This window comes from Cydia pomonella, chromosome 21 (genome assembly GCF_033807575.1).
Source record: "Cydia pomonella isolate Wapato2018A chromosome 21, ilCydPomo1, whole genome shotgun sequence".
In the NCBI taxonomy this organism is placed as follows: domain Eukaryota; kingdom Metazoa; phylum Arthropoda; class Insecta; order Lepidoptera; family Tortricidae; genus Cydia; species Cydia pomonella.
Window position 1 is genome coordinate 13,634,755 of NC_084723.1, and position 21,371 is coordinate 13,656,125.

General features: G+C 38.9%; 2 protein-coding genes across 4 annotated transcripts in view; both read left to right on the plus strand.

Moving 5' to 3' along the window:
• The first annotated feature begins 78 nt into the window (after positions 1-78).
• On the plus strand, positions 79-4,793 carry LOC133529718 (TBC1 domain family member 7). Its single transcript, XM_061867514.1, has 6 exons — positions 79-375; positions 2,576-2,772; positions 3,369-3,547; positions 4,020-4,115; positions 4,191-4,320; positions 4,479-4,793. Exons 1-6 carry the CDS (start codon positions 159-161, stop codon positions 4,575-4,577), a joined length of 918 nt encoding a protein of 305 aa, XP_061723498.1. The 5' UTR covers positions 79-158; the 3' UTR covers positions 4,578-4,793.
• A 110-nt stretch (positions 4,794-4,903) lies between these two features.
• LOC133529701 (clathrin interactor 1) overlaps positions 4,904-21,371 on the plus strand; it is a 52,473-nt gene continuing 36,005 nt past the window's right edge. Inside the window, exons 1-3 of one of the 3 annotated variants that reach the window (XM_061867487.1) lie at positions 4,904-5,082; positions 18,365-18,566; positions 19,411-19,539. In XM_061867487.1, the coding sequence (XP_061723471.1) occupies positions 5,033-5,082; positions 18,365-18,566; positions 19,411-19,539 (381 nt within the window). In that variant the 5' untranslated portion in view covers positions 4,904-5,032. Of the gene's footprint in view, positions 5,083-18,364; positions 18,567-18,673; positions 18,746-19,410; positions 19,540-21,371 lie in introns of those variants that run through there. The other 2 variants (XM_061867489.1, XM_061867488.1) reach the window with 2 other exon arrangements.

Here is a 21,371-nt window from a genome sequence, read left to right on the forward strand (position 1 = left end):
TCCCACCAAATTCGGACAAAAAAGTAGCTAATCGATTTTGAAACAGTACGTAGAAATAACCTTAACAGCTGTCAATGTCAGATGTTTCAATGACAGTTTAATTTATGGGTTTCGATCCCTTGTTCAATGCCGATTACACTATGAATTTTCGTTAAAATATGCCTGAAGACGCTGTTGCTAGATTGAAAATGTCTGATGAACGGAATTTCCGTTCATCATACTATGAAAAGGTCGGTTGCCGGGGCGTAGAGGAGAAGAAATCTCTAGAGATACTCATGAAAGAGAAGCCGTGGGATAAGTTGAAGTTAAAACAGTTTTGCCTTCGGTTTACGGTACCAGCCGCTTATAGGAATTTAGTATGGAAGGTTCTACTTGGTAAGTAAACGCTTTTCTTCATATATTAGAGAATCTGTTATTAATTTATGCTCAAAACTTGGGCGTTGATATCTGGGCGTGTTTCTACTGGATTTCTTTGTTTGTGACCTCGTTGTTTATTTATTTGTTTTATTTTTAGAGCGATTCTATAATACTAAAGTCTATCTTAATAAGAGGTGTAAAGGAAAATATGAGAAATAAAATGGAAATGATAAAAGACTAGAAATTATATAGAAAAATAAAAAGAGATATTGTGTCTTTAAACATGATGTAGTTCTACAGACTTTCTTAAGAATCATTAGTTCTCCATAATTATAAAGGTTCTTATTTAATGGTAACACATAAACATAGAATATACAAATATTCTCTTTTAGGATGGATCATTTCTAATGGGATTGACATGTCCAATGTCTTGTAATAAGGAACCCTTTTTTTAAAATAAGTTATTTCGAACCCAATAATTAGAGTGTAGGGAAGGGAAATAATGTGAGTATATTAAAAGTGTTGTAATTACATTAAATTTTATTTAAATTTCATTTCATTGCAGGTTGTGCTCTTAATAGTACATTAAGATACAAGTGCGAAAAATAGGAAATTCGAAACGAGTGGCGATAAATTAAAACACGACCGAAGGGAGTGTTTTAAATCGACACGAGTTGCGAATTACCTATTCGCACATGTATCGTACAATGTTTTACAGTACATATGGCCCTTTAAATGTTCGACACAGTAACGTAATATGCTACTTCTCGCACTAGTGCTATAAAGTAGCCCCATATGTACTGTAAATATATTTTATGGTTCTTGGCCTTCTCTTTCTTGTTTTTTTATTTACTTAGGTTTATTTGCTTTTTTTTTTATTAGGAAAAGGTAAGCATTTGACCACAATGTCACCTGATGGTAAGTGCTGATGCGGTCTAGGATGGAACATGCTTACCTAAAAGCTGTCTATTCACTCTCGATTTATAAAGATCCAAATTATAGTGGACTGGGAATAGATTTGTATTCTCTGGTTTATAACGATTTTATTCCACTAATAGATATAAACAATAAGTAAATATTATAAGATATTCTTACACAAATTGACTAAATCCCAAAGTAAGGTTGTGTTGCAAGTACACAGAAAATGATTATATATATACTGAAATACGTAGGAAACATCCATGACTCAGGAACAAATATCTGTGTTCGTCACACAAGCAAATGCCCTTACCGGGATTCAAACCCAGGCTTCATAGTCAGGGTCACTACGCATTAGGGCAGCCTGGTTGTCAGATATAAATAAATCAACAAATATTATAGGATATTATTACACAAATTGACTAAGTCCCACAGTAAGCACCCATGACTCAGGAACAAATATCCATGCTCATCACACGAATAAATGCCCTTACCAGGATTTGAACCCGGGACCATCGGCTTCATAGGCGGGGTCACTACCCACTAGGCCAAACTGGTTGTCAATATGTAGCCAATCTACTGTTTTTGGGCTGCCCCTTGTTCTCTTTTGTTAGTTAATTTATGCCACAGGCAGATAACAACAGTTGAACATTGCAAAACTTATCAATCAGAACAATTCCTAAGGTTAAGATATAAAAAATGTTCATACAAGTCGAGTTCATAAATATGTATATATTACTGCATCTTAATCCGTTGCAATAAGGTGAAAAAATGTATACATATTTATGAACTTGACTGTACTACGCAAAATATAAGGACATATTAATTAGTGATTCAAATCTAGACCTGTCAGATTCATAGGCTAACCAACTATTGCACATAGTTCATAATGTACCCCTGTGACTTAATAGCTTACCACCAATTTGAAATATTTTCAAATAAAACAAAAATTAGGAACCAAGCCTGTTCCATCAACAGCTGATTAATTCCCAGAAGTATAAATCCCCCATACAAAACCAATGAAAAAATATATATGTCATGTCCAACTCAAAAAGTCCTTACAGTGATACAAATCTAGAGCTGTCAGATTCATGGGCTAACTAACTATTGCACATAATTCATACTTATCTTTGTGACTACGTACCACCAATTTGAAATATTTGCAAATAGAACAAAAATTTGAAACCATGCCTATTCCATCAATAGCTGTTTTATTCACAGAGGTATAAATCCCCCAAGGCTCAAAACCAATGAAAAAAGTCAAAGTCAAATTGACAATAACTAATTTCCTTTATTCCAGACATCCTACCCGTATACCCAGACTCACACACATTTGTAACTCAGCAACGGACAGAACAGTACCAGGACCTCTTATATGCAGTTGAGATGCTAGAGTTAGCCGACATGTCGGGGCCTCGGAGTCAGATCTTACTGCAAATGTGGTTGCTAGAGAATGAAGAGACGAGGCCTCTGCTGTTCCCGGAGACAAATTGCTGTGTAAGTAATGCTGCATGTAAATTGACGGTGAATCACTTGCAAATAAGTATTGGGCAAGTTGCGGAAAATTTCCGAGACCTTGGAAGAAGTTCTCGAATTTTTTTGGATAATACAAACCCTAAGTTAAAAAATTCCCAGAAATTTTACAAGTTTTTGGAATTACTACAACTTGCACAGTTGCTTATTCTTGTTGTGTCTGATAAGATTTTTCTGGATTTTCCCAAGGCTACAGGCTCGAAAAAAAATGTGAGGTACAGTCAGCGTCAAATACTTAGTAGCAACCAAAGTAGCCAAATAGTTCGGTACACCATATATTTAGTATGGTGTACCGAACTATTTGACCACTCTGACTGCTACAAAGTATTTGATGCTGACTGTACCTACATGTTTGTTTGCTGCGGACGTGCAACATTTTCGACAGGGAATTTGAATATATTTTCAAAATTCAGTACATAGTGAAATCGTTGCGCCCTCGCGGCGAGATCGACAAGCTTGCGGCGAGATCGTTACGCGATCGCTGCGAGATAATTGCGCACCCGCGGCGAACTTGCCCGCAAATCCCCAGTGAAATAAAGCAATGAAATGTTTTGCTCCAGTCCTCAGACACATTCGTCCCCATCGCTGAGACGCTCTCCTCACTGTACTCTGATGAGGTGGACGTGTACTGGCTAAGCAAGGGACTCGCGGACGTCGTAAGGAACATGCAGAAGGACCTCATCAAGCTCAAAGAGGCGTTCCAGAGTATGCTGGATAAGGAAGATCAGGAGTTGTTTAAGTAAGTTTTTATCTTGGCTGCCTTTGAGGATGTACTCAGACGAGGTGTACAAGGGGCTCGCGGGCGTCTTGAGGCACATGCAGAAGGACCTCACGAAGCACAAAGAGGCTTTTCAGAGTATGCTGGATAAGGAAGATCAGGAGTTGTTTAAGTAAGTTGTTCTCAGACGAGGTGTACTATCTAAGCAAGGGGCTCGCGGGTGTCGTGAGGCACATGCAGAAGGACCTCATACAGCTCAAAGAGGCGTTCCAGTGTATCCAGGATTAGAAAGATCAGGAGTTGTTTAAGTAAGTTTTTTATGAAGCTCACCCCAAGTTAGTGATAAACGGCCTGTAAACTTTTTTGCCACCATTGTATTGTTTAAAAATATAAAGGCACGTTCATTTTCGGGAAGCATCGTAAGTATCGTAACAAATTTTACCCGAAATGTTAATTAAAAAAGATATTAAATATTGTATTTTTCTGTTTTCAGCCACTTAGCAGATATCTATGCATTGGATGCACTCCCTCTAACAAAATGGTTTAACTGTTGCTTCGCCGGCGTATTAGACGACACTTCCCTAGCCAAGTATGAATCATTTTATTTTCTAACTGTTTTTATTTACTTTATTTCGAGATATTATACATTTTTTTCTATTTTCAGGATTTGGGACAAGGTGTGCAGTGGTGCGCCGAAAATACTATCATTTGTTGCTGTGATGTTAGTTATTACGTTACGACGAAATATATTAAAAGCGAAAAATTCGGAAGAAGTATTAAATTGTGTATCTGAGGTAAATATATGAAACCTTTTTACAGCTTGGCTGTACGGTTTTATTATCAATGCCCAGTTACATATTAAAAAAAAACAATAGTGTTGCTATAAAATATGTTAAAAAACGTAGTATTAGTTTTTGTCTGATGTTTTAAAGAAAATTGTGTTTTTTTGTAGATTCCAGAGCAGTGTGAAGAAGTAGTAGCTAATAAAGCAATAGAACTATGGCAATATTATGGTGCTCAGCCGCAAAGCGATCAACTGGCGAAGAAATGATGTATGACCTTCTAATGGGTATAACCCATTAGAAGTAAAACAGAAGATATTTAAGAATAAAATTACCTTATCAGGAAAAAACGAGCTAAATTTTAAATACGGCTACTTAGGTGCAGCTATTTGGTGTAGTGTGCTGTATAAATTCGCACTGTATTGGATCTAAGTGATAATCGTTGTTTATTAGAGAGTTTTAAATACATATTATTATAATTATAATGATGTTTTATTAAAATTTGAATACGCATAACAAAATAAGTATGACAGTGTTTTTTCAGTAAGAATGAGAGACGTTAGTAGAAATTTTAATTTTGTAATGGCAACACTAAAACCCTCGCCATTTTGCAAGAATGTCAGCCAAATCATCAGCTTGCATTTTTCGTTAATTTTATGTTGTTTTACATTATACTTACAGTGATTTTTGTTTAAAAAAGTGATTGAACAGTTAAATTATCAAAATGGATCGTTTTATAAGCATGTGGAAAGTGCGGGAGCTGGCGGACAAAGTGTAAGCTGTGTTACGATTTATTTCGCTTTTATGCAAATAGTATCCATCTGTGTGACAAATATAATAGTATAATGAACCCATTTGCTTATTAGGATTCTAATACACTTTAGATTCTATGTGTGTGGTTTCTGAAATCGCTTTAAACGGCAATTTCAAGTGGCCTACCTTCAAGCAACTGGTTTTGCCAAAAATTGCTTGTGAAGGCCAATTTTGATGAATAAAATCGGTCTCGAACATGGAAATGGGCAATAATTGTTGATTGGGGACTGGTTTGCAAGTTATCATTGGACTGTGATGTTATTTAGCGATGTAAACTGCTGTAAAAGAGAGTTTCGTGTTACGAAATGTCTACTGACTACATTTACTTGACTGACTGGTGGGAGAGGCTATTTTAACGACTGTTATTACCTGGATCATCGTCTAATTACTTTTTAAAGCTTCTTAAAGTATAATTATCTCTCAGTTTAATTAGTATTTCGTGTGAAGGATTTTCAAAAACAACATCACTGATATATTACAAATTTATCCATCCATCCTCATTCATAAAGAACATATTGATTGTTAAAATATTCCTGAAATTTAGACAACTTCGTTGTCCTTTTCATTAGTATAATGTTTCATTCAAAGAGCCTACTATAGCCACATTCTAATTTCATTGTCAGATTGGAGGTGGTTACCATATTATTGCACCCTACCCTAAATTTAAATTCTAAATTTTAGTTTAATCATCTAAAAAAGCTAAGTATATCACAAGGAATATAGTACATTGCCCCCCTGTTCCTCTCTCTATCGCTCGCACATAATCATATTGCTCTCCCATCCATGATGAAGGCTACTGCGGCATGATACTGTGAGAGCGGGATAGGAATATAATTTCAAGCTTGTGCCTCAGAGATAGGAACAGGTGTGTCAATGTGTGAAATTCCTTTTGATAAGTGTCCTTTCTTCATAATTCCCTTCTCAATTTATAGAATGTGGTGACAGATACTGTAACAAGCCATGTCACCAGATAATTTTAAATAACTTATATTGCGACATTATATCTGCCCTTAGTGAGTCCGCAACAATTTGTAATAGGTCTATCGAGCATAATGAACCTTATAAAAATACTAAGCATCGTATTATTGGCTGGAATAAACACGTCAAGGATGCCCATGGGAGAGCAAGGCAGTCATTTTTGAACTGGGTTCATGCTGGGAAGCCGACAGTCGGTATTCAGTTTGACAAAATGTGTGTAGACAGACGTACATTTAAATCTAAATTAAAGTGGTGCCAAGATCATCAACACCAAATTAAAATGGATATATTGGCTACACATCATTCAAGTAAAGACTTTTCGGCGTTTTGGAAGTCGACCAGTAAATTAAATGTGCGGCCTGGCCTTCCCGTGAGTGTCGATGGTGTAAATGACCCGAGAGAAATTGCCAATGTCTTTAGAGAGCACTTTATTGTAAAGCCTGACTTAGATTCATGTGGGAATGATGACGTCACTGGGGCTGTGAATGACAGAAAGGTGATGTCAATATCGGCCCGTGAAGTGGCGAAAGCCATCAAATCAATATCAGGAGGAAAATCACCTGGTCACGATGGGCTCAGTGTCGAGCATCTGCGCTATGCTGGTCAACATATAACACGAGTGCTGGCGATGTTCTTTTCTCTATGTATTGCACATTCCTATCTGCCTCCGGATTTAATTAAAACGATAGTTGTACCAGTTGTAAAAAATAAAACCGGAGACTTATCAGATAAGTGCAACTATAGACCGATATCACTTGCGACCATTGTTGCAAAAGTGCTTGACAGTGTGCTTAATGCTCAGTTAAACAAAGTACTCTTGCTGCACGATAACCAGTTTGGGTTCAGACCCGGACTTTCGACTGAAAGTGCAATTTTGACCCTTAAGCACACTGTTGCGTACTATGTTACTAGAAACACGCCGGTCTATGCATGCTACCTAGACCTGTCGAAGGCATTTGATCTGGTTTCCTACGATCTACTATGGAAAAAACTTGAATCAGTAAACCTACCTCAGGAACTCATCTTTTTATTCAGACATTGGTATGGAAACCAGATCAACTATGTTCGTTGGGCTGGTACGCTATCGGACTCATATAGCATGGAATGCGGTGTGAGGCAGGGGGGATTGAGCTCGCCAGCGCTGTTCAACCTGTACATAAATGAGTTGATTGTCGCGCTCTGCAGCATGCATATAGGATGTCACGTAGATGGCGTTAATGTTAACAATTTGAGTTATGCCGACGATATGGTGCTGCTGAGCGCGTCAATCTGCGGTATGAGAAGATTGCTGCAGGTTTGTGAGGACTATGCGCAAGCGCACGGGCTGAGATATAATGTCAGCAAAAGTCAGTACATGGTCTTTGGGGTTGGTGCTATTCTACCATCTGAAGTACCACCCATTCGTTTGAACTCGGTGGATCTCGAAAGAGTGTTCAAATATAAATACCTAGGGCATATACTCACCACCGACCTCAAGGACAATGCTGACATTGAACGTGAACGTAGGGCCTTGTCGATAAGAGCTAATATGATTGCCCGACGGTTTGCACGTTGCTCTATTGACAGTAAAATAACCCTGTTCAGGGCTTTTTGTACCACTTTTTACACGTGCAGCCTGTGGAGCAAATTTACAAAAAAATCGTACAAGGCCCTACAAATTCAATATAATAATGCGTTCCGGGTGTTGATGGGGCTGCCGCGCTTTTGCAGTGCGTCACAGATGTTCGCTGACGCGCACGTAACATGCTTCAAAGCAGCAATGCGCCTGCGAGCCGCATCGCTGGTACGGCGCGTGCGCGCCAGCCCCAACACCATCCTAACTATGATTGCGGATAGGATCGACTGTCCGTACATAATGCATTGTTGCGGGCTTCATAAGCCCAGTAACGGTGAATGGTTATGATTTTAGTTAAGATATTTATTGTTACTAACATAGTTTTTAAGTTTTATTGTACATAACTAACATTTTATGAGCCACATGCGCTTGAAATAAACGGTAATTTAATTTAATTTAATAATTGTTTCTTCCAAAATCTTACTGGAACAGAACATTTTGAGATTGATTTTAGTTAAAATGTAAAAAGTTGTCAAACAGACTGAATTGTAGATTATTTCAATGCATTAATTATCTTCATTATCATTACAAATGTGAATGTCCAATTGTTAACACACATCAATTGTACGACAGACTACTTTCCCAATACACTGCATGATCTAATGTCATTGACTTCCATAATAACAGGTGTCGCTACAGTATAGTACTATACATATACAGAATTCTCACTGCCATGCACTTATTAAAACAGGACTTAATCACATAAAAGAAAAATTAAAATTGAATCTGTTTATTTTCATTTCAGTGTTAGAGGTAGTCAGAACTCGGTTACATCTCTATATTTGGAGATTATCTTAGGTAGTTAGTGCTTCTCTCTTTTCTCTCTCTTTAGCCCTTCTCTACTCTTTGGTTGTAGGCCTCCTTCATTTTATGCCACTCGTCACAGTTCTGTGCGACCTGCAGCCACTTCTTCCCCGCAGTCCTTTTGATTTCGTCGTCCCAATGCATCTGGGGTCTCCTTTGAGGACGTTCCTCCCCCCATGGTTGCCACTCGAGTAGTGGTTTACTCCACGAGTCGGTTTTTTGTGCTACATGACCAGCCAATTCCAACTTCAATCTGGCTACGCGTTTTACAACATTGGTGACCTTGCTCTGCTGTCTCAGTCACTCATTCGTTTTACGGTCTCTCAATGTGATTTTGGTAGTGCTTACATTCGTTATTCGTTATTCGTATTCGCGGGCTGGGTTTCCGCAACTCGACGTCGCAATTCGCGCCTATTTTGCGTGATGGTGGGTTGACGGCACTACTCCTGCCAACCCAACTCTACCAGGAAGCCTAGCAGACCCTTGATGTTGCCGACGACTTCTGGGAGAGACCCCGGAGAACCGAGGTATTGTGCCCGGTATTCTGCCACCCCTGGGCATTCAAGAATGACGTGGGCGGCTGTCTCCTCCTCCTCCATGCACGCTCTGCAGAGGGGGCTATCTGTAACACGTAGGGTTGGTAGGTGTTTGTTTAGTGGGGCGTGGCCGGTTATGGCCCCAGTCAAAAGCCGGAGCTGTGGCCTCTTCAGCTGTCTCAGCCTCCTCGACAAACCGGGGTCGATTGTCGGGAGGGCCTCCTTCGCCTGCCTGCACGTGCCTAGGTTAGACCAGTACTGTTGGTGTTTTACCTTGGTGTTGCATCTCAGCATGTTCCGGAGCCAGGCATAAGGCAGAGGTATGATTGGCTCCGGTCCTGCCACCCTCAGTTCCGTGCCACCTCTCGCCAATATGTCGGTAGTGCTTACATATAATTAAGTAAAAAAAATTACCTCAGATGTTTCGACAATGGCATTGTCCTTTAGGTCTCAGAGAAGACCCATTGGGTCAGACCCATCAAATGTAAATCGAAGATCTTTTTTAAATCAGTTTTCTTTAAACTTTGGGTTAAACGCACCAATTGAGGCTGGAACCAAGGGTGTCGCCGGCTAATGGGCTAAGGGGAGCAGTTCATATTGCCGATGGCCAAGGGGAGGGGCATATATAGTTAGAAATTTTGTTCTCTTAACTGCAGCTGCCCTTGGCGAAGCCCTTGCCTGGAATAAAGGCTAAATTCAATAGAATCTAGTGAAAAGGAAGCAGAAGGACTAGCTCCAGTTCTCAGGTCAAAAAGTTTGGAGACACCTGGAGTCCCATCCTGTTTCTCTTTCTAGGTTATTAAACTGCTCCTTAATAGGCAGGTCCACACAGAGCGAGCGAGCACGTACGTGCGAGGCAATTTCCTCACCCACAAACCGGCCAGTGTAGACGTGCCTCGGTCGGTTTGTGTGTGAGGAAATTGCCTCGCGCATATGCTCGCTTTGTGTAGACCCGGCTAATGACTGCTGAGAGTGAATGCGCCCAACCAATAATCATAATAATTCATAATCGTTTATTTGCACATATAGAAATATGACTTACAGTGACACCACATTGGTGAGTGAGTAAATACAGCAGATCTAATGGTGTATTCCCATCTATGCCCATACAAATAATTCCCATTTGTGCCTGCCTCTTGTATGGCGGTGGTCACGTGGGGGGCAGTGACTATAAAATATGTGTTTGAAGTAAACAGGAAAAGGCATAGTAAAATTAATGACACATTAATTTGTTCATTCGTTTTTGTCTGATATTGGATTTTATGGTTAAATCAGTATAGTTAATTATTGGACATTAAAAACCAGGTTATGAAAAACTACTCAACAATTTGCCTAACTAAGAAACTAAACACTTGACACATTGAAACAAATCAACTTTGTTTTTTTTTCAATGTTTGATATTTAAAAAAAATCTTTTTAAGGTTACTACTCTTCATTTTTCATAGCTAAATACAGAAACTGCAAATTAATTTTATTAAGAGTCCCCTTGGATTTTTTTTAACTTTTAATGTCGCCCTTCCCTTTTGTGCTTTAATTTCTACAGACAATATTGTCCACATTTGATGTTTGCCCACATTCCTCAGTACACTTGTCCCCACATCTCGTCATGCCATACAGGCGGGATTCCATGGATTGGTCCCAGTTTGGAGCCTGTCCAAAGAAATGTCCTGGGCTCTGTTTCACCACTGTGACAATTGTCACCTAGTGCCAAGTCGCCGTACGCCGCCGTTACCGGAAATAGGCGTGTCCATACATACGAGGCGCCTCACGAGGGAATTTCCGCGCGAAGCAGCCCAGTCTGTGCAGACGTGCCTCGGCCGCATTGCCATGGGCGAGGCACGTCTCTACCGACCGACCGCCTCGCCTAATGAACGACAATTGTCAGTGCCAGTGACATTTAACAAATTGGCAGCGTGGTGAAACACGCCCCAGATAAATAAATAAATAAATATTATAGGACATTATTACACAAATTGTCTAAGTCCCACAGTAAGCTCAATAAGGCTTGTGTTGAGGGTAATTAGACAACGATATATATTATATATAAATATTTATAAATACTTAAATACATAGAAAACACCCATGACTCAGGAACGAATATCCATGCTCATCACACGAATAAATGCCCTTACCAGGATTTGAACCCGGGACCATCGGCTTCGTAGGCAGGCTCACTACCCACTAGGCCAAACCGGTCGTATTAGATAGGATTTACAAATGCATCTGAACAACAATTTTGGAGTTCTGTATAGTGTCCGAGTGTAATTTTTTGGGCTTTATGTCACAAAACATGACAACATTAATTAAAGGGATTATGAATTGTTAGAGATTACACCTGATAATGACAAACCAGCCTAATCTTATCGCATATTGTTTTTACTCCGAGAGTGTCACTCCCATTACTAAAATTTGCTTTCCGATGTTTTATAAATAAATTGATTTACCTATTTCGACTAACTTAGAATAACGTTTTGTTTATGACACAGATAATGTGTTTTTCAACCATTGCTGCAGTGAATAACGAAATTTACTTTGACAATACGCCTCTATACTCTATGCTAGATTCTCTTTGGTTATTCATCTCGCGGGGTATAGCTAAGGATTGAAAAAAGGCCTTAATAAAATTATATAAGAATCCTTATTGACCTTTTCTCTACCCTATTACCAGAACGATCGACTACTCACTCACTGTATAGGGTCAGAAGATTAAGTAGGTATTTCTAGAATGTATTTAATGTTCAAGCTTCATTCTAAATAGCTGTCTAGGTTGTAAACATTGCAACGATGTTATTTGTTATCTTTACGTAATCTCTACGTACGAAGGTCGTCACAGATGGGTGTTTTAGTTAATCTACTCTATTTCTGTCTTTTCAGTTTAAAATGTGTTAGATATTGTTGTCTATGATATGTGTTAAATTCTTCTCCTTCACCATACATGGTTTTCTGATGGGACTAGACGCGTCATCAGGCTATAAGTGGAAATCAGTGCGCCTAGAATGCGATTAGAGTGATAATTTTAGGACATACAGTCAGTAGTAGTAGTCCTAACATAGTCGTCATTTGGAAAACAAAAAGAGCTTGAAAGAAAAGTGTTTTTTTTACTTGTCAACTCTTGATCCTGACGCTACCGGTCATTTGACTGCCGCCCGAAAAACCGCCTCTGATGGCAACCTAGCACATGAGCAAGATGTTTACAGTATACCCCTGCGCATTGCCCTATACTCACTGTCCTGCAGTTAGCGGCCAAGTTTAAATGAGAAATCCCGTTATCAAAACGGTCTCTATCGTTTCCCATAAAGGTTTAAGTCATAAATTAATGTATTGTTTGTCCGCACTTTCGTTAGTCATAATTTGGTTTTCCTCAGAAACACGTAACTTTTCAGGATTGCCATAAAACAAACCTAACCTAACCTATCTATAGGATAACCTTACGAAAATCCTGAAAAGTGAACTGTTTCAGAATTGTGACTAATGAATCTAATGATAATCTGACAATCATTATATTGTGACTTAAAATAATTATGTCGAACAAAGGGATCGAAATACATTTCTGTAGTTCGAATTTTCATTCAGCCAATTGTAAATGATTGTAATTGTAAATAATAATTGAGCTGGCGGCTTCCTCGCACAACGTATCAGTATTGCGATACAACGAGGAAATGCCGCCAGCATCCTTGGTACAATGCCTCAAAGGCCTATTTTAGATATAAGCTAGTTATAGTAATCATCTGTATATATCCATTATGTATATTGTTATTAAATACCTTTAATATAATGATAGTATACACTAATAACAATACAGGTATGTAGCAGTTAAGCGCTAGTATTTAATCTATTCTATAATTAACTCAAATGAAACTGCTACATTATAAGCAATTAGAATCCCAACCAAAATAGGTTCAGTGCTCATCCAAAATACTCAGTCTTGACTACAATACTGTCCAAAATTAACTAGAGACCAACTAAAAATGGTCAATTATCGTATCTCTTTCAGATGCATTTGTTGAAATGACCAGATAACGTTGAGCTCTCCATACAAATAAAGTTGTTAAGAATTGAGGTCAAATGAATATGGTAATTTAATGACTGTTACAATTATATGGGTGGCCTTGAAATCCTTTCTCTCTTGCGCAGCGTTACGTAGTGAATGTTGTCACGTTTTTTTGTAGATTTGCTTTTATTTTTTATGCGGGCGTGATATGGAGAAATGTTTGCGAAGCTGCGTTAGAAAGTAGAAACTATATACTTAGGTCTATATAGCCCATGATAAAATGGACAAAATATGTATTTGCGGGTATTAATGTATCCCAGCAAACATTCTAAGTGCTTTTCCCCAGGCTCTAGAATATATTACTAATTTAGGTAAAAATTACATCATACGCACCACATAAATTCACATATCGTACATTTATACTTCCGGGTAAAAATATAGAGCCATTAAAACGTAAATTTCCCTTAATCAATACACCATAAGGTCAGAAACTTAAAGGTTGAGAATGAGCAAAATATAAGGTAAAATTAACTTCGAAACTCGACAAATAGTTAATATTTACTTCTAGGTGCATATAAGGTGTATATGCGATGTAATTTTTTCTTATACTGGGGACCTTTAGGTCGATGATTTAAGTAGCTTTTGCTACCAATTTCGTAGTAAATATTACCTTCCATAAATACCAAATTGAGACTATAAAGTTATAAACACTTGTAAGGTACTAAAAATACCATAAGGTTTCATTAAGATAACCTAATAGTCAAATTAACCCTAAAAAATAACTAATAAGTTGAAGTTTGCGAGGCGACTTCAGGTCAAGTTTGTTTTACTCACAAATAAGTCATTTCTCGGTGAAATAGGACGCATTTACCCAATAGTTATTTCGTTTTTAAATCAAAAGTAGTGTTGGATTTACAATGGCCAAAGACAAAAAAAAATATAGACATTCCAGCAGTTACTATAGTAAGTGTAAGGCTAATATGAAAATTCAAAGTGAAATATTAAAAGAAGAACAAAAGTGTGAATTACCTTCTAAATCCAGTTTTGATGGATATCCAACTTTGTGTCAATCTACTGATACTGATACCGTTTCAATAACACACACAGGCAAAGATCTTGATTATTTGCATTCGTATTATAATGAATTAGGAAATAAAATATCTGATAATATAGATGAGATGACAGATGGCAGTGAAATCGGTGCAAACAAAGAATCGGAAAATTAAGACTCTGGAGATGAGTTCATTAGAAATGAAGACTGCTCTAACATGAAATCAATAAAACTTACGGAAGACCTAAGAAAATGGACAATACAGCATAAACCCACCAAGTCATCTCTAAACGACTTGTTAGTTTTACTCACTGAACACAGATTTAAATTGCCAAAAGATGGACGAGCACTTCTAAAAACTGACGATGTCTTTTTATAGAGCCTATGGGCCAAGGCAAGTTTTTGTATCAAGGTAAGATAAGCTATTGTTTACAAAAAACCTTGTTAGATATGGATTTAAGTACTATATCAAGTATGGAGTTGATTTTCAACGTAGACGGTATGTCTCTTTTTTTTTTAACGCCGTTCTCCTCCCACGCCTAAGGGCAAAGCGTTATTTCCATTCCCCTTCAGTAATGGGTAGCCACTATGTTATATATAATTTTTGCAACAATAAATACCTAAAACCAAATTAGAGTCAATTAGAAATAAATATTTTGGTAACTATATTGCGTAGATGCGTTAAATACGCAGATATGTTTTAAACTAAGCATACAATCAGTTAAAATAATTATCACTAAACTCACTAATGACTCGTAAAATCTTAATTTTCACATATAACTTTCCAATTGGGGAACCTCTGTGCGTAATATTTACCCTTGGCACTTCTGATCGTAAGCCATAGATCTAAAAAAGTAAAGATAAAGCCATGCAAACAATTCCGACCGAAAAGTCTCGTTAATCAAAACACAGCGTCATCTGTTGTATACTGAGTAATACAATAGGCCATAGACATACGCGAAAGTAGACTGCACTCTCGCCTCCTCCTAGCAGTGCGAGGCAGAAAGTTCCTGGAAAAACTCACAGTTGAGAACTGCCAACCATCTAAGTGGTGAGGATGGAAATGTTGTCGCGTAGGGCGATGGCGAAAAGAAGCGGCAGGGATTAATCCGAACAATTCCTCGGAGCACTCCCCGTTGTACATGCGATAGAAAATGCAGAGCGAGGCCACATCTCTACGCAGCGCCAAGGAGTCAAGCCGATCCGAAATACACTGGCAGTCGACAATTCGTGTCGCTCCTCGTTGGATGCGGTCCAGAGGGAGAAGCTGGTACTGGGGTGCCCCTGCCCATAGATGAGAACAGTATTCCATGTGCGGGTATTTTTATTAATATAAATGTCATTATTATAGATTTTACCGTGCTAGTTTATTACGACCTTCTAAGGGCGTTGGCGGAGCGCCTCGACTCTCCTCTCACTCGCTTCTGGGTTGAAGAGGTAATTAGCAGGGACAAGTAGAGCAAAGATAGTTTGCCTTACTTGCCCCTGTCAATTGATATCATATTATTATATCGTGTAATATATTCAGTTAAAATTTTTTCTATTATTTTATTTTTGTTTTTTGTAATGTTCAACTAACATAGATAGTTATTACGATACTCTGTAACTAACAAGCTATGGATCAACTTGGTCTGAAATAAATTATTTATTTATTAACTTCACTTAAGAATATTGAGTACGGATAAGTGGAAATTAAAACATATTAAAATGTGATTGATAAATACAGTATGTTTTAATTACATACAAAATACTTAATAACCAAAGAAGCTTGATTTTCACTGAATGTCAACTTTTAGAAGGACTATTCGTGAGTCAATAAACTAGCCTAACCTACCTAACCAATAAAAATGACATTTATTTTAATAAATATGGTAATAGCAGAAGTCTCCCTCGAACTATCTCGCTAGGCTCGTTTTTTGGAGGCGAGAGTGCAGTCTACTTTAATATGTGTCTGTGTACCGCCGCATCGCGTCTCGCGCCGCGCAAGGTCAATATGAAACAAAATTTGATATGATTTACCGATGATATGAAATCTCATATGTGTATTTGATTTTTCTGTTATAGTTTTTACAGAATTTCACAAGACAATTAGGCATTTTTTAAATTGGGAATGGCTATACGTGACGCGTTTCCACTGCGCAATTCGCCAGACGATTGAGTGCAGGGGTGTAACTAAATGCGATTTTGACACCTATGTATTGGCCCCATTCGTAGTGCTCGTAAGGCCAGTCTTTACGAAGTAATATTATATATACGCTCGCCTCGCGGTACGCGGTCAAAGCGACGTTGTGATGGCGGTCGCTTCGACCTTAAACGGTAACTCTGCACCATTAGGTCGAAGAAATGAGTATATATTACGTAAAAGCTCCTTAAATACCAGTACGTCGTATTTTTAGGTAAACATAACTTTTTAGTCGAGCCGACATTTTGTTTTGTTATAATTAGGTCTTGTTATTGCAAATTGCAAAATTTAGGTATGTTTTAATACCTAGAACAATAAAATCTAACAGCACTTTTAATTTCATTTATACGAAAAAAAAATATAAAGTCATTTTAATATATTTACAAACTCCGAACACAAATTTACGATCCCCAATTACAAGCAATACATACTAACTTATGAGCTTAAAAAAATTAATACTTAAGTATTTCGAAAGCCCATCAGTAGTTTTGAATAAAAACCTAACATACTGCACGAGAAAATTTTCAGCGCACAAGATTTCATCGTATAATTCCTGCGTAATCCACCTAGATAATTATTTTACGACAAGTAATGGCCGCCATTCTCGTTGCAAAACTTAAGATTGATTTTTCGTTAGACATTTTGATTGTGAGCGGAAAGAAAATACTCTCGTAATATATTTGTCTCTTTTTCTTCATGCTATCTCATAAAAAAATAACCTTTCTTGGTAATTAAATGGTAAAAAACACGTTGAAATCATGTTGAAAAATAGTAAGTCTTACTAATTTTGTACATTGCAACCACATTACACGTCGTGGCGACGTCCAATCCACGTCGCAAACATTACCTATGTAGTAACCATTAGGTCACAATTACTAAAATTACGTGGAATCGACGTAGCCGGCACGTGCTTTTTTTCCCCACTTTGGTGAATTCCAGGTGGATTCCACGTCGATTCGAGGTAACTCATTTTGGTCACTGTCAGATTTGCGACCTATAATAGGTGATTTTATCGTTATTTTCACCAAAAATGTTTGCTGGGATATTTGTAACTAATACATTTATAGTTATGATTTATTTTCGGCAGTCAATTTTGTGTGGTCGACCAAATGCGGCGTCGACCGAGCTGATAAAATGATGGAGAAGATGTTGATGCTTTAATTGAGTTTGGATTCATTATAATCAAAACTTCATTGATTGTATGAGTAAAGTCTATAGTCGGTGTCAGTTAAGAAGTAAATTTAGACAGTTATGAAGTAAGAAGTAAATTTTGACCCTTATATATACGAATCTAAGATCTACCGTTTAACTGATAAGTGATAACCTTAGTGTCATATATATATAATATCTGGGAGACCAAGCTTTGCTCGGAAAACATATTGAAACTCAAAAATGCGCCTTTTCCCAGAGATAAGACCTAGCTAGATCGATTTTTCGCCCCCAAAACCGCCATATAGCAAATTTCTTCGAAATCGTTAGAGTCGTTTCTATATATATACAAGAATTGCTCGTTTAAAGGTAATATAAGATCCAACGATCAATTCATAACTGTCAAAAATTGGTAGTGTTTTTTTATGCAATTAATCTTTGATTACAATAAAATTGTTTCATTGAGTAGTAGATGGTTGATGAAAGAAAAGTACTGTCTACGATAAAAAAAAATCATAGGATCACGGTGGTATGCCATAGGCGTTTTTCTTAGAGACAGATCAACGTAGAAAGCTTAAATTTTAAAAGAAATATATAACACGTAATTAACCTTTTAACTGCCGTAGTCTGACATACAATAGCCAGCTAATTTCGCCGCAGTCTGGTAAATAAGACAAAACTTCGTACCGGCCGCGACACGAACACGCTCGATGAAACATTCTAACCCCCTTATTCATAAACGTGTACTAAAGTTACGATGCCGCTGATCATCGTTTGTCCCTTTCCGACGTATTGTTATGATGGAAAGGGACAAACGATGATCAGCGGCATCGTAACTTTAGTACACGTTTATGAATAAGGGGCTAAGTGGTTAAAAGGTTAAGGTATACACTTTAATACAAAGCTTGAGCTAAGCCCGTATTTTTCTTGTTTACAGTACAAATGTAGTAATGAACTACACAGAAGTCGAAGGCAAGGTTCGCGAAGCGACATCCGACGAAGCCTGGGGCCCGACCGGGCAGCAAATGCAGGAGTTGGCCCTGGCGACCTTCACATATGAACACTTTCCCGAGGTCATGTCCATGTTGTGGAGGAGGATGTTGCATGATAACCGGTCACATTGGCGAAGGACTTATAAGGTACGTAGGCTATGAGTGGAAAGGAGAGGTCAGATAGTGGCGTTTCATTCTCACACAACAGGCAATAGTAAGAATTGGCACTGGCTACCTTCACATGTGAACATTTTCCTGAAGTCTTGTCCATGTTGTGGAGGAGGATGTTGTATGATAACCGGTCACATTTTCGAAGGACTTATAAGGTACGTAAGCTATGAGTGGGAGGGAGACGTCAGATAATGGCGTTTCACTCACACTCAACTTGCTAATATGTAGGAGTTAGTTCTAGGTACCTTCACTTAAGAACACTTTCCTGAAGTTGTCCATGTTATGGAGGAGGATGTTACATGCTAACCGGTCACATTTGTGAAGGACTTATAAGGTGCGTAAGCTATGAGTGGAAAGGAGAGGTCAGATAGTGGTGTTTCACTCACACACAACAGGCAATGGGTGTAAGAGTAGGCTCTGGCTACCTTCACATATGAACTTCTTTCCTGAGGTCATGTCATGTCCATGTTATGGAGGAGGATGTTACATGATAACTTATAGGGTACGTAAAAGCTATGAGTGGGAGGGAGAGTTTAGATCATGTCGTCGCACTTACACACAACAGGGCTGGCTACCTTCACATGTGAACACTTTCATATGAAGTGTGAAGTTATGTACATGTTATACAGGAAAATGTTGCGCGAGCTATTAAATTATACAAACGGTATATAGAATTGTGTAACGGGTTAGCACTGATTGACTAGCAGGTTATTTTCTCGCGGATCAGCAAAGTAATATTTCTTGCTTTAATTAGCATGGATTTCCGCAAAGTAACGCCTGATTCTATTAATGGCTTACTGGCTGTTCTTTATCTGTCCAGTGCCTACTCCTGCTAAGCTACCTGGTGCGAAACGGCTCCGAGCGAGTGGTCACATCGGCGCGGGAACACATATACGATCTGCGCTCACTCGAGAACTACACTTATGTGGACGACGTGGGCAAAGACCAGGTAACAACATCTTTTTCAATTGTGCATTTTGTAGTGCCTTAAACTAAATTGTCTTACCTAAGAAGACTTTTTTTATACGACGTCGGTGGCAAAAGCATACGGCCCGGCTGATGGTAAGCAATTTTCATAGCCTATGTACGCCTGCTCCGCTCCAGAGGAGTTACATGCGCGTTGCCGACCCTAACACACCACACTCTGGTTGAATTCTGGCAACCTTACTCACCGGCAGGAACACTACTGTTACGGACAGCATGGACCCCTGCCGAGACGAATGCTCGGACGGTACAGACCCGGGCCGGAACGAATTACCTAACGCGTAAAACTAGATAAAATAGCTATAGGTTGCCTAGCTATAGGATAGAAATAAGTTGACACAAGCACACTTTGTATGATTGACTTATCGGTCGATTGACTAGAAACAGGATAAAATTGTAGTCGCTATGAAAATAGCGTTTTGTGTCAGCTTGTTACGTGACGTCATCACCGCGGGTGAGCGGCCGGTGCGATCGCTGCGGAAGCCGGAAGCGTACTGAGCGGCGCGGACCTCGGTGCGCGGTATTTATATGTTCGGGCCGAGGCGACCCAATTTCACCTGAATTCTCCCAAATTAGGCTTTCCCCAGGGATCGTAGTGACCTGTATAGATAGGAAATAGGGTTAGCTATCCGTAGACACAAGCATTGTAAGCATTGGGCCTAGAATTATCGAGATATTAAGACTTAAAGTTATTTTTGTATGGAGTTGGACTATCGATAGAGATAATTCTTATATTTATTAATATTTTCAGCTGAAACTAGTATAATAGGGTAGATCTTCGTAAATGCTTTCTAGAAAGGTACGGTTCATCACTGAAAACCTCAGGGTTCCCGAGATAAACCCGAAAAGGTGGTTAAATACGGGGAAAGTTCTACGCCCAATGCGAGAAAGAGATAGCACAAGAAAGAGAAGTCCACGTAACGAGGCCGTTCTCGAATTATCTGGAGTTACTTTCGAGACCTCGTATTCGCCCTATATAAGCAGGCGAGATACGGCCTGCGGACAGTGAGTTAGTACAGTCAGTTAGTTCAGTTCAGTTCAAGCGATCGGAAAACAAGAAAAGGAAAAGTGTGGAAAAAGTGAAAGTGCCCTAAAGTTGTGATCAGTATTAGTGGTAATAGTGGTTTTAGTGCTAGTTACGTGGACCGCTTAGTTATTTTACCTTAGTAAGTACTAGAATAACGTTATAGTGAAAGTGCCTATAGTGTTAGTGTTTTAGTGCTTAAGTTTGGTGCCTAAGGTCTAGACTAAGTGTGTGCTAGTGCTAAATAAATAGGAATCTAATTAAGTGGTGTTTGTTTGACGCTCCAACTACGTCCCACCGTGGGAGGAATTGGATTTCCGAACCAGCAGGCTCCGTAAATAAATATTAAACTGAGTTATCGCTGAGAGCTGACTCCAGGGTGTCCTCTGGCGGTTACAGTTTTGGTCCTTCGAGCCGGATCCTGAAATTCAGTGGGACCTAGTAACTTTCAGTGAGTACAGTGAGTGTCTAATTAGATTCTTATTGGACTAATACTGAACAGTGGAAACTGTTGTGTGAATATTGTGTGTGACTGACAAACCGTGCAGTGAACTGTGTTGTGAAGTGTTAAATAATGTCGGGAAGTAACTCGAAAATGGGAGTTACAACAAGATCGCAGTCGGACCGCACCAGGAACGAGCGGGAACGTACGACCTCCACGGATACCACGGGTCGCGTATCAGAGGTCGCGGAGCGGGCAACGGACACGTCGGGAGGACCTAGCCAGCGCGCCGGGAGGCCGTTAACGACGGCTACCGGAAGCGAGTCGACGG

Coding starts and splice junctions, on each gene's coding strand:
- LOC133529718 (XM_061867514.1), top strand. CDS start 159: ATGCCTGAAGACGCTGTTGCTAGATTGAAAATGTCTGATGAACGGAAT. Junction 4,116..4,190: donor GACGACACTTCCCTAGCCAA/GTATGAATCATT, acceptor TTCTATTTTCAG/GATTTGGGACAAGGTGTGCA. Junction 4,321..4,478: donor TATTAAATTGTGTATCTGAG/GTAAATATATGA, acceptor GTTTTTTTGTAG/ATTCCAGAGCAGTGTGAAGA.